The following is a 13,630-nucleotide window of genomic DNA, read 5'->3' on the forward strand; positions in this document are numbered from 1 at the left end:
TATACCAGGTCATGAGGTTACAGATTGTATTTGAGGACAATTCTGCTGCTGCGGATGGCCCACAGCACCTCATGGATACCCAGACTTGAGCTGCCAAATCAGTTTGAAATATATCCCATTTAGCACGGTGGTAGTGCCACACAATGCAATGGAGGGTATCCTCAATGTGAAGGCAGGACTTCGTCTCCACAAGGACCATGCGGTGGTCACTCCTACCGAAACAGGTGCATCTGCGGCAGGCAGGTTGGTGAGAATGAGGTCAAGCATGTTTATCCCTCTTGTTGGTTCCCTCACCACCTGCCAGGGACCCTGCACCTATGTCATTTAGGACTCAGCCAGCTTGGTCAGTAGTGGTGCTACCGAGCCACTCTTGGTGATGGACACTGAAGTCTCCCACCCAGACTACATTCTGCACCCTTGCCACCCTCAGTGTTTCCTCCAAGTGGTGTTCAACATGGAGGAGCACTGATTCAGCAGCTGAGGGAGGGGGGATAATCAGCAAGAGGTTTCCTTGCTCATGTTTGACCTGATTCCATGAGATTTCATGGGGTCCGGAGTCGATGTTGAAGATTCCCAGGACAGCTCCCTCCGAACTGTATACCACTGTGCCGCTGCCTCTGCTGGGCCTGTCCTGCCGGTGGGACAGGACATACCCAAGGATGTTGATGGTGGTGCCTGGGACATTATCTGTAAGGTATAATTCCATGAGGATGACTATGTCAGGTTGTTGCTTGACTAGTCTGTGAGATAGCTCTCCCAATTTTGGCACTAGCCCCCAGAAGTTAGTAAGGAGGACTTGGCAGGGTCGACAGGGCTGAGAATACTGTTGTTGTCTCCGGTGCCTAGGTTGATGCTGGGTGGTGCGTCCGGTTTCATTCCTTTTTTGTGGCTTTGTAGCGGTTTGTTACAACTGAGTGGCTTGCTAGGCCATTTCAGAGGGCATGTAAGAGTCAACCACATTGCTGTTATCAAACAAAATCTGACACTAAATATCACCAAATATGGTGATATTAGGACAGGTGATCGAAAACTTGGTCAAGAGTTTTAAGGAGTATTAAAGACGGAGATGTGGAGTTGTTTAGGGAGGAATCCCAGAGTTCAGGACCTAGGTAGCTGAAGGCATGACCATCGTTGATGGAGTGATGAAAATCAAGGATATACATGAATTAAAATTCATGTACTAGAGATCTGAGGGTTTAAAAAAAAATCTTTCATGGGATATGTCCGTCACCGGCAAGGCCAACATTTGTTGCCCATCCCTAATTGCCTTTTAACTGAATTGCTTGCTAAGTCATTCCAAAGGGCAGATCAGAGTCAAGCACACTGCTGTGGGTCTGGAGTCACATGTAACCAGACCAGGTAAGGATGGCAGATTTCCCTTCCTAAAGGATATTAGTGAATCAGATGGGTTTTTACAACAATCAATGATCGTTGTCATGATCACCATTACTGATGCTACCTTGCAATTTAAATTAAATTCAATTTAAATAAATTCAATTAAATCAACAGGAAATTTTAGGCTTGTGTATGAATTTCAACGATGGTGCGATGCCAGGTATGTAGGCTGTACCCCCAACAAACTGGCTGATCAAATCAAACAGCATGTTCCTTTGGTTGTTCTTAATAGGCAGACTACAGACCGTACTCAACTAACCTGTGCTTGTAAAACCCAAAACAAAATGTCTACCACCAGATGTGATTCTGCAGTTGGCAGCACTTGCTGAACAATCTTCTGAGTGCTAAGGGCTACACTAACAACCTATTTAAGATAATTAGTTGAGCTTGTAGTGTGGTTTATTTATGCTTGCTACAAGCAATATACATTCATATGCAGAGATCAGTTCTCTGCAACCAAAAGGAATATGTTCAAGCCTTGAGCTTTTTTTGAATTTTCTGGGAGTTTGGGGAGCCTATAGTTCCCCGTTGCTTTCTCCGTTGCAATGCCTTGGCAAATCAGAGTCGGCTTGTCAACCAATCACCCTTTATTCCTGCAGTATAAATTACTTTGATCGTTTGAAATTTGGCACTCTTTCATTCGTCTTGATGAGTGCAAGATGAAAAGTTTCAGCAATGTTGTTTTTTTCAGCAATGTTCAAGTTCTGTACTACCAAGCTATTGTTCTTGAGTGTTGTTGGAGCTGCATTCATTTAGGCAAGTGGAGAGTATTCCATGATGCTCCCGACTTGTGCCTTACAGATGGTGGATAGGCTTTGAAGAGTCAGGTGAGTTCCCTGTAGCAGAATTTCCAGCCTCTGATCTGTACGTGTAGCCACATTATTTATATGACTGGTTCAGTTAAGTTTCTGGTCAATGTTGATGTTGGGGGATTCTGTGATGGTAATGTTATTGAATGACAAGAGGAGATGGTTAGACTCTCTTACCAGAGGGAGCCATTGTGACATGAATGTTATTTGTCACTTATCAGACTAAACCTGAATGTTGTCCAGGTCTTGCTACATGCGGGCATGTACTGATTCAACATTTGAGATGTTATGAATGGGAATGAACACACTGCAATCAGCAAACATCCCCACTTCTGACCTTATGATGGAGGGAGGGTCACTGATGCAGCAGCTTAAGATGGTGGGACACTACCTTGAGGAACTTCTGTAGCAAATGTCATACAACATGATCAATAGCTTTTTTTAATTAATGATGTATGCAAAGCAGGAGTGATAGACCTGTACACAGCCATAGTAAGTACAGAGTACAGTTTTGAAAATGCCATTATAGAAAGAATATTAAAAAGTAGAGGGTGTACAATAAATTTCATCAGAATACCAGGATCAGAAATGTACTTAAGAAAGATTGGGGATACTAGGTCTATTTCCACTAAAGAAGAGGTCAAGAAGTCACTCTGCAAAGAATTTTTTTCAGTTATGAAGGGTGTTGATTAGGTGACGAAGGAAAGACTATGTTCTACGAATAGGGAGTGAGTGAGTGACCATCGATTAAAATGATCACTCAGCAAATATACAGATAGATTAGTATAGATTTCTTCACGTAGCAAGTTGTTTTAGCATGAAATATTTTACCACAAGGAATAGTTGAGAGCCCATTGCACCTTTTAAGTAAAGATTAAATAAACATTTGCAACAATGGAAGATACAGGAATATAAGGGTGTAGTGAGAAGAGGAGCACAAAGGATTGAATTAGTTTTGGATTGCTCCAGATTTGGCACATACAAGATGGGCTAAATGACCTTCTTTGGTGCTGCAAATTCCCATTAATCTGTGCCACCCTATCTTTCAGAACCACAGATTTACAGCAAGAGGTCACACTTCTTTGCTCTTTGCGTTGATCTCTTGTTAGGGTATTCCATTTTTTTCTTCTCTCCAACCAATTCGCTCTCCTTTTGAGTTGTTGCTGAGTTTCATGTTTGATGTAAAGAGGATTTTCAAAATGGGCTTTTTTAACTACCTTCTTGCATGCTGAACTGTTTTATTTCTAAATATTTATACTGCCTTTTGTATTGTCTCTTGTGTTTCAAAAATAGCCTAATTTATACAATTTTTGAACAATGAGACATTGTTGTAACTTATTTAAAAGGCCAGCTATCAATTATTTTCAACACCAACAGCTTATTGATGAGCATCAAACATCACCTTGTTTGTCAACAAGAGCTTTGCAAGATAGTCATTATGTCACTGAAATACTGCTGTCAGTTTTCTTTAGCTATGAGAAGGCAGTACACTGAACATTTGGTTAACACAGTCATGCCAAAGTTATAATCATTTAGCTTCCAACATTTTACCTGAGCCTGTTCTGGAGTCTCTGATGCAAAGTAGAAGATGTAATGGTCTTCACTAAAGTGCTGTACTACTATTTGAAAACAGTTTGGCCTAAGAAAAGGAAAATTATAGGAAACAAATTAATCCATGAAAGTGCAGTACAACTAATCTCTACTAGAGAAGAAATCTTGATCAGTCTATATTTGTTTTTTTTTAATTCATTCATGGGATGTGGGCGTTGCTGGCCAGGCCAGCACTTATGGCCGACCCAATTGTCCTCGAGAAGGTGCTAGTGAATTGTCTTCTTGAACCCCTGCAGTCCATGTAGCGCAAGTACACCCACAGTGCTGTTAGGAAGGGAGTTCCAGCATTCTGACCCTGTGACCGTGAAGGAATGGTGAAATATTTCCAAGTCAGGATGGTGAGTGGCTTGGAGGGGAACTTCCAGGTGGTGGTGTTCCCATGTGTCTGCTGCTCTTGTCCTTCTAAATAGTAGCGGTCGTGGGTTTGGAAGGTGCTGTCTGAGGAACCTTGGTGAGTTCCTGCAGTGCATCTAGTAGATGGTACACACTGCTACCACTGTGCATTGGTGGTGGAAGGAATGAATGCTTGTGGATGGGGTGCTTTGTCCTGGATGGCATCAAGCTTCTTGAGTGTTGTTGGAGCTGCACTCATCGAGGCAAGAGGCGAGTATTCCATCACACTCCTGACATTTGCCTTGGAGATGGTGGACAGTTTTGTCAAAACTGCAACTTATAATATTCATGCATATTTCACAACTCTAAAGTTGCAGCCTCCCAGTTGGTTCAATTCTAATTTATTCCTCCCTTTGACAAATAGGTGGGAGCTTAAAAATATAAGGTTTAGAATATTAGCACATTATAAAAATAGCTATTTCAAATTCAAAAAGGTCTGTGTACTAATTTTACTGATCACCACCATACATTTAATACACTGTAACCTAATATACTGTAACCTCTCCAGTTTTATTGTTTGGAAACACTATTCATCCGGAAATTGTTTTGAGCAGATCAAAGCAACTCACGGCACAATTTTAGAACAGTATTTTGGGAGCGAAAACATGAAAATTACAGTATTTGGATATGTAAAACTTTTTTTTAAAAAAAAACTGCTTTATAATGTTTATCACTGCTTTTTGCTTAAAGTAAAATATTTATATTGACAGTGTTTTCTGGTTCATACACTTGTGATTAGGCATTCCAACATCATTCTATAATCCAGATTTTCCTAAATCCAGAAATGACTTGGTCCCAAGCAGCCCAGTTTGGAAAGGTTACAGTATATAATATAAAAACAGAAAATGCTAGAAATATTCAGCAGTGATGGAGGGGGAAACAGAGTTAACATTTCAGGTTGATGAGCTTTCATCAGAACTTAAAAAACAGATGTTTCCAGCATTTTCTGTTTTAATTTCACATTTCCAGCATCTGTAGTATTTTATTTTTTGCACTATCTTAAGTTTCCTTGCTGTGAAAGTGATAGAAACCAGGGCTAAACAGCAGGGACCAACAATCAAAAATTGCAAAGTACTTTCACTAGATGTAGCTGATGGTGTTAATATATACATCCTTGAGGTTCACAGCCACTTACCCAGAAATAATGGTGTAATAAAACTAATAACAACTGTAAGCACAATGAATGAGTAAGCAAGTTTCTAATTCTTAATTAGGAACATTTTAGTTTTGTTAAGCAGAGAGAAATTTCTCCAGTAACTTGGTAACAATGAACTATATAATATTGTAATCAATATTTTTATAGTATATACACTCAAAACAAAGCCTCCTCAACTGATGAAAATCCTGTTTGAGCGATAACTTTCCCAGACGATTTCCTATAACGATATGCTCAAAAAGATTTGATCCCAGAAATCCAAGAAATGTTAGTATTCTTCCTAATATAAGTTCAGAGTCATGGAAGAATCGATGAGAAAATGCCAAAGCTGATATAGGGTAATCAAAAGACTGGATTAATTAACAGGCATTATTGAAACATGACGCAAGGAACTACATCCCAAAATATACTATTTGGTGATGCACGAAATTAAGTGCAAAGATGGGCCAAAAGGTTTCTATTTCAAAACTATTAAAGTATGCACAATGTAAATTATTTGCTACCAAATTGACAAAGATTAATTTTTTTTAAATTTACAAAGACAGGCAAAGCTCAGAATATTTTCTTGCAAGGGCCTACTACTGAAGCACTGGAATGGTAAGGCATACAACAAGTGTATTCAGTCTAACTTGTCCTGACTCTTTCCCCAGAACTTTGTAATATTTTTCCCTTTAAGCATTTAGCTAATTCTCGCTTGAAAGTTACTACTGAATTTGCTTTCACTGCCCTTTCAGGCAGAGCTTTCCAGATCACAACAACTCACTGTGTATATACATAAAAGATTTCCTTGTATCACCTCAGGTTCTAAACCCAAACACCAATCTATGTTGTCTGGTTACCAATCCTTTAACCAGTGAAATAACTTCTCCTATCAAAACCATTCATGGTTTTGAAGACTATCAAATACCCTCTTGACCATCTCTGCTCTAAGGGGAACATCCCTAGTTTCTCTAATCTCTCTCACTTCGTCCCTCGTCCCTGGTGCTATTGTAAATCTCTTCTTCTCCCTCTAAGGCTTTAATATCCTTCCTAAATAAAGCATGGTGCCCAGAACTGAGCACAATACTCCAGCAATGGCCTCGCCAGTGTTTTATAAAGGTTTAGTGTAATTCTTTCCTTTTTTATTTCAAGTTTCTAATAATACAAAAACATATGGCATCCATGGCTGTAACATCCTTCCCAATCTGTCACACTACCTTACAAGATTTGTGCTAGTATCTCTGCACATCTCTGTTCCTAAGCTACTGGGAGATAAGAAGAGTAAAAAAAGACTCTCAAGGGTGCTGTATTTAGATGCTTTATGCACCACAGATGAAAAGATTACATAATATACACAAAATATTAAGCAGATCATGTCCCTGCAATTTTGCTTACAGGATAACTTAGACAATACACTGAGATGTTGAGGATAAGCCAATGAGGAATAAAGTACAGGAGTATAAGAAGACATGAGAAAACTTGCAGACTGGACAGTTAAATGGCAAATTAACTTTGACATAATAAATGTGAGATGATGCACTTTGATAAGAAAAATAGAAAGATCACCTCCTGAGAAAATAAGAAATACAATGGGTTAGAAAAGCAAAAGAATCTAGTGATACAGAGGAACAAATCGTTAAATAAAAAAAATTGCAGTTTCACAAAACAATCAAAAATGCTAATAAAGCCCCAGTGTTCATTTATAGGGTTGTAGAATTCAAAAGTAGTGAAGAAATGTTAAACTTGTCCAGGACCCTGGCCAGATTTTACACTTACAGTACTAGTCTCTATGCTATAAAAAGTATATAAAAAGTGCAAAAAAATTTGGAAAGATGGTACGAGAAAGAAAGAACTGAAAGATTATAGCTATAAGGTAAGATAGAGCAGGTTGGGATTTTTTTCTTTATAAGTAAGATTTAGAAGCAACCTGAGGGGAGATCTTTAAAGTTATGAATGGATAGCACAGGGTAGATGTGGAGAGAATGTTTCCAACTTGGACCAATCTAAAACTAGGGACAATAAATAAGAGATAATTACTAATAAATCCAATACGTAAATAACAAGAAATTGCATTCCTCAGAGCGTTTAGAACGCGAAGCTCACTGCCTCAGGAAGTTATTGAGGTAAATAGCCTAAATGCTTTCAAAAGGAAATTAGATATCTAGACAAGTACATAAGTGAAAAGGAATAGAAAGATATGCTGTAATGCTGATATGAGGTACTTAGAATTGGAGGAGACTCATGGAAACATTGAAAATAGAAGCAGTAAGTCATTCGGCTCTTTGAGCCAGCTCCACCATTCATTATGATCATCCAACTCAATATCCTGCTCCCGCTTTCTCCTCATATCCCTTGATCCCCTTCATCCCAAGAGCTATATCTAACTCCTTCTTGAAAACATACAATGTTTTGGCCTCAACTACTTTCTGTGGTCGCAAATTCCACAGGCTCACCACTCTGGGTGAAGAAATTTCTCCTCATCTCAGTCCTAAATGGTCTACCCTGTATCCTCAGACTGTGACCCCTGGTTCTGGACCTCCCCACCATCAGGAACATTCATCCTGCATCTACCCTGTCTAGTCCTGTTAGAATTTCATAGGTTTCTATGAGATCCCCCCTCATTCTTCTGAACTCCAGTGAATATAATCCTGACCAACTCAATCTCTCCTCATACATCGATTCCGCCATCCCAGGAATCAGTCTGGTAAACCTTCGCTGCACTCCTTCTATAGCAAGAACATCCTTCCTCAGATAAGGAGACCAAAACTGCACACAATATTCCAAGTGTGGTCTCACCAAGGCCTTGTATAATTGCAGCATCCCTGCTCCTGTACTTGAATCTTCTTGCTATTAAGGCCAACATACCATTTGCCTTCTTTACCACATGCTGCACCTGCATGCTTACCTTCAGCGACTGGTGTACGAGGACACCCAGGTCTCGTTGCACATTCCCCTCTCTCAATTTATATCCATTCAGATAATCTGCCTTCCTGTTTCTGCTACCAAAGTGAATAACCTCACACTTTTCTACATTATACTGCATCTGCCATGCATTTGCCCACTCACTCAGCTTGTTCAAATCACACTGAAGCATCTCTGCATCCTGCTCACAGCTAACCCTCCCAACCAGCTTTGTGTCATCAGCAAATTTGGAGATATTACATTTAGTTCCCTCATCTAAATCATTAATATATATTGTGAATAGCTGGGGTCCCAGCACCGATTCCTGTGGTACCCAACTAGTCACTGCCTGCCATTTGGAAAAAGACCCGTTTATTCCTACTCTTTGTTTCTTGTCTGCCAACCAGTTTTCTAGCCATCTCAATACACTACCCCCAATCCCCTGCACTTTAATTTTACACGCTAATTTCTTATGTGGGACTTTGTTGAAAGCCTTCTGAAAGTCCAAATGAGCCACATCCACTGGCTCCCCCTCATCAACTCTACTAGTTACATCCTCAAAAAATTCCAGTAGATTTGTCAAGCATGATTTTCCTTTCGTAAATCCATGTTGACTCTGTCCAATTCTGCCACTGTTTTCCAAGTGCTCAGCTATTAAATCTCTTATAATGGACTCTAGAGTTTTCCCCACTACTGACGTCAGGCTGACTTGTCTATAATTCCCGGTTTTCTCTCTACCTCCCTTTTTAAATAGTGGGGTTACATTAGCTACCCTCCAATCAGTAGGAACTGTTCCACAGTCTATAGAATCTCGGAAGATGACCACCAATGCATCCACGATTTCTAAGGCTACTTCCTTAAGTACTCTGGATGTAGATTATCAGGCCCTGGTCCTCCACACTCATGTGGAGTATAAACATCAACAAAGACTAATTGGCTGAATGGCTTCTTTCCGTGCTATATATTCCACAAAATTCTATGCAAGTTAAAATTACTGCAGAATTACTCGTAAACCATCATAAGCAAAATCAGTTGGAAATCTGAAACAAATAAATGGATCAGCTGCATATTTCCAACATTGACACCTGAAAGGAAAAGAGATACTTAAATATTTCAATCCATTATAAAGAGGGAGTTTTACAGGGTTCTAAAATAGTAACTTCTTTTTAAAAAAAAAAATTCCTCTTTCAGATGCACTGCGAGGAGTATAGTACAGTGTTTTGAATTAAATGAAGCATATAAATTGTTCTCAAGCAGAAAGAGCATTTCGACCCTGGGCAATGACGATGCAAGAAAAACGTACATTATATCTGCTCCTGGACACAAAATAAATTTTATTGGAAAGGGCATTTGGAACTCAGGATGATCAAAATAGGGAGTGATCTTTTTTGAGAGCAGAGGCAGAAGAGAAAATATGTTTGGTGATCAGGTTCTATTGCAAGTGGAAGAAATAGCAGAAAATGATCTGATAAGTGATAAGTGAAAATAATCTAGTATGATAGAAGTTAAGGACATCATCAAATGAGAAAGGAGAAGAGAGCAGATGAAGTGAAAATGAAACACTTTGAGGATTATCAGATCAGCCATGATCACACTGAATGGCATAGCAGACTCAATGGGTTGAATTTCCTATTTCTGCTCCTATGTCTTATGGTCTTATTTCAGACTCCAGGCTTCTAGAATTATTTGCAAGTGCAAGCGGTGACTAAGACCAAGAGAGCTTCACTTCACTCAGGTCTTTTTCATCAGATTTCTTTATATGTTGGACCAAAGAAAAAGTATAATTCAGAAGCTCTGCTATGGATGATTAAGTCATCAAAGCAAATAAAACAGGCAGCTTGAAGTTGGAAGAGTAGGTGGGGTGAAAAAATGAACAAGTAGTAATATCCAGAAGTTGCCTGTGCATTTGGTGCCGGCTACTTGGCAAAGAAGAACGTTCTTTCCTTTTTGTCAAAGCAACAGATGAGAAGAATGATAATGGAATGGAATATCAACAGAGCTATGGTGTAAACTCAGCTAACACTGAAGAGAGGTCATAATCACATGTACGATAGTGCATGAATCATCGGCAGAATATTCCTGGTCCTGCAGAGGCACTTTGAAGATGGGACCAGGAGGGACCTTGGAAATGAGGCCATTAAGTTGCGGGCTGACATATTCCCGTCTCTGTCCATTTTTAGCTGTGGCAAGTAGGCAACTTGAATAATTAAGCACCCATTTGTGAGCAGGTTGAGGGTGCCGGGCAGATCCCCTTCCCCCACCAGTGCCCCCCACTGAGGACGAAACCTGGCGGGTGCTTGGAGGTGGCTTGCTGGCAGCTCGTAAGGCCTCCTGTACGTAACCACCACCACCCGCCCCCCCAAAAATCAGGGCATCAGCACCATGGTTCAACTGACTAAAACTGCAGCCGCGGGACATCCTGTGGAGGTAAATCCTTTCTGAGTAACTTTATTGAATTATTTGAAGAGGTAATAGAGAGGGGTAATCAAGTAGATGTTGTACATATGGACTTTTGGAAGGCATTTGACAAAATGGCACATAGGACGCTTGTTTATATGAAAGCTCATGGAATTAAAGGAGAAGTGACAATATGGATATAGGAATGGCTCATTCTTGGGACATATGGGCAGTGGTAGTGGATGGATGTATTTCAGACTGGGAAATGGTTTGCAGTGGTATTCCCCAAGTATCAGTTTGGAGTTCCAATGAAAGGTCATCAATCTCGAATTTCTGTCCACAGATGCTGAGTATTTCCAGGATTTTGTGTTTTTATTTCAGCTTTCCAACATTCACAATATTTTGCTTTTGTGTCAGTTTGGAAGTTCATTACTCCCTTCAATTTTTTAATCAATGACTTGCCTCCGGCGTAGGGAGCAGCATTATAAAGCTTGCAGATGATATAATACTTAGCAACATAATAGTGCTGAGGATGCTTGCACAATTCAGAATGATATGCAGGATTGTGAAATGGCTGAAGCATGGCAGATGGAATTCAAAGTAGGGAAGTGTGAAGTGATGCACTTCAGGAGAATTAACATGGGAAGACAGTACACTATAAATGGCAAGATTTTGAAAAGTGTTGATGAGCAGCGAGACCTTGCAGCTCATATACACAAATTCTAAAAGGTAGAGGTTGAAGTTGGAACGTTTGTTAAAAACACATTTGGGCTACTTAAGTTTACAAATAGATGAAGAGAAGATAAAAGCAAAGAGGTCATGACAGAAATTTATAAAATCACTGGTTTGTCTTAGCTGGAGTACTGTGGATAATTTGGGCACCACACTTCAGGAAAGATGTAAAGGCCTTAGAAAGTATATAAAGGTGGCTTACCAGGGATGAAAAATTTTGGTTACGAGGAAAAGTTAGGACTGTTCTCCTTGGAACAGGAAAGCTTAAAAGGATATCTAATAGAGGATTTGAAGATGATGCAGGGTTTTATTAGAGTAGATACAGAAAATTATTCCCTCTGGCAAGTAGTTCAATAGCTCGAGGTTATAGATTCAAAATCACTGGCAAAAGATGTAGATAGGAGATGAGGAGAAACGTTTTCACTTAGTTGGGATCTGGAACGCTCATCTGAAAAGGTGATGGAAGGTGATTCCATAAATAATTTTTAGAAGAAAGTTGTACAGGCACTTGAGAATGAAGAGCCTAGAGGACTACAGACAAAAAGCAGGTGTGTGGGACTAAGCCACAGCCTTCTTCAGTGCTATATGTTTCTATGATTCTATTATGATAAACTTTTATTAAAAAAAGGGTAATGAGGCTATGCAATGCACTATTATTGCAGATTAATGCACAGATGAAAAAAAATATGCAGAAGGAGTCTGCTTCATATCTGTCATCATATCTGGGCACTGGCACAATTTTGGAAGTAGAAGGAATGTGTCCAAGTTAAGCAGGTTTCACCTTAAACAGAACTGAGATCAATGTGCTTGCGGGGAGGTTAGCTCACACTGTTGAGGAAGGTTTAATCTAATTTTGTGAGGGATGGGCACCAGGATAAAACATTAAAGGAGTAAAGGAAGTATGTAAACAAATCTTTGAAGGTTGAAAAAGTATATGGGATCCCTGGCTTTATTAATAGAGGCATAGAATACAAAAGCAAAGTAGCTATGCAGAGCCTTTATAAAAAAAGTGGTTAGCCTCAGCTGGAATATTGTACTCAATTCTGGGCATAACACTTCAGGAAAGATGTGAAGGTCATGGTGAGGGAGCAAAAAAGATTTACTAAAACGGTAACCCAGATGAGGGACTTCAGCTGGAGAAGTCGTTCAGCCTTGAAAAGAGAAAACCAAGAGAAGTAAAAACAGAAAATATTGCAAACACTCAGCAGGTCAGGAAGCATCTGCAGAGAAAAATGGAGTTAATACTTCAGGTCAATGGCCCTTCATTGGTACTAACTAAGAGGAGATTTGAAAGAGGTGTTTAGAACTGTGAACCCTTTTGGTAGGCTAGTAAGGAGAAACTGTTTCTAGTGTCAGAAGGGTAACCAGAGGATACACATTTACGGCATTTGGGAAAAATTCAAAGGGGACATGAAGAAAACTGTTTTTGTGCAGCAAGTTGCTATGACCTGGAAGGCACGGCCTGTATGGCTGATGGAATCAGGTTTAACAGTAACTTTCAAAATGGAATTGGATAAATACTTGAAGGGAATTTTTTTTCCCAGAGCTGTGAGGATATGAGGAGTGGAACTAATTGGGTACTGGATGACTCTTTTGAAGAGTTGGCACGATAGGCCGAACTGCTTCCTTCTGAGCTGCATCTTTCTATGACTATGATATTATGATACTAACAGGAGACAATATAAACATTAAGAATAGGTTAGATATCTGTTTGAAGAAAAGGGGAATATAAAAATGGCTTTGGCATACAGGATTAGGACTACTGGTCATGTGGATGAAAACATCAAATTGGATTGGTTAAGTTGAACGGCCTATATTTGTGTTGTCCTTTTATGAATCATACAGTAGTGGCACATTACTAACAGGATACAGCGCAGTCGTTCTCTTTTCCATATGAAAAACCAAATAATACATTATCAAAAGGATGCTATGCACCTTCCATTCCAAGAACTAATTAAAATTGTTAAGAAAGCATAAAAATATAATTACAAAGGGTCAATTTTGAAAATAAATTCCCTCAAACATTTGAGTTTTCTTGTCTGCATTCTGTATTTTGCAGCATGTGGATACTAGCTCTTCTCACCATTAATTTCCATGTTTTAGATGAAAAAATCTGTGAAAATTCCTTTATAAACATACTTAAAAACATGCAATAAGCAAATAAAATGTTTTTATGAAGAAAGCCACTCAACACTGCAAATTCAACAGTAGGTGGCAAAGGCAGGCAATACACATCTGCTTTGCAAGCATATTTAAT

General features: G+C 39.4%; 1 protein-coding gene across 1 annotated transcript in view; it reads right to left on the reverse strand.

Annotated features, from left to right (window-relative positions):
• LOC121277424 (ras GTPase-activating protein 1-like) overlaps nucleotides 1–13,630 on the reverse strand; it is a 218,317-nt gene that overhangs the window by 96,029 nt on the left and 108,658 nt on the right. The window contains exon 12 of the mRNA XM_041186867.1: nucleotides 3,756–3,843. Within this exon, the coding sequence (XP_041042801.1) occupies nucleotides 3,756–3,843 (88 nt within the window). The remainder of the gene's footprint in view (nucleotides 1–3,755; nucleotides 3,844–13,630) is intronic.

Source organism: Carcharodon carcharias, chromosome 4 (genome assembly GCF_017639515.1).
Source record: "Carcharodon carcharias isolate sCarCar2 chromosome 4, sCarCar2.pri, whole genome shotgun sequence".
Classification (NCBI taxonomy): Eukaryota; Metazoa; Chordata; class Chondrichthyes; order Lamniformes; family Lamnidae; genus Carcharodon; species Carcharodon carcharias.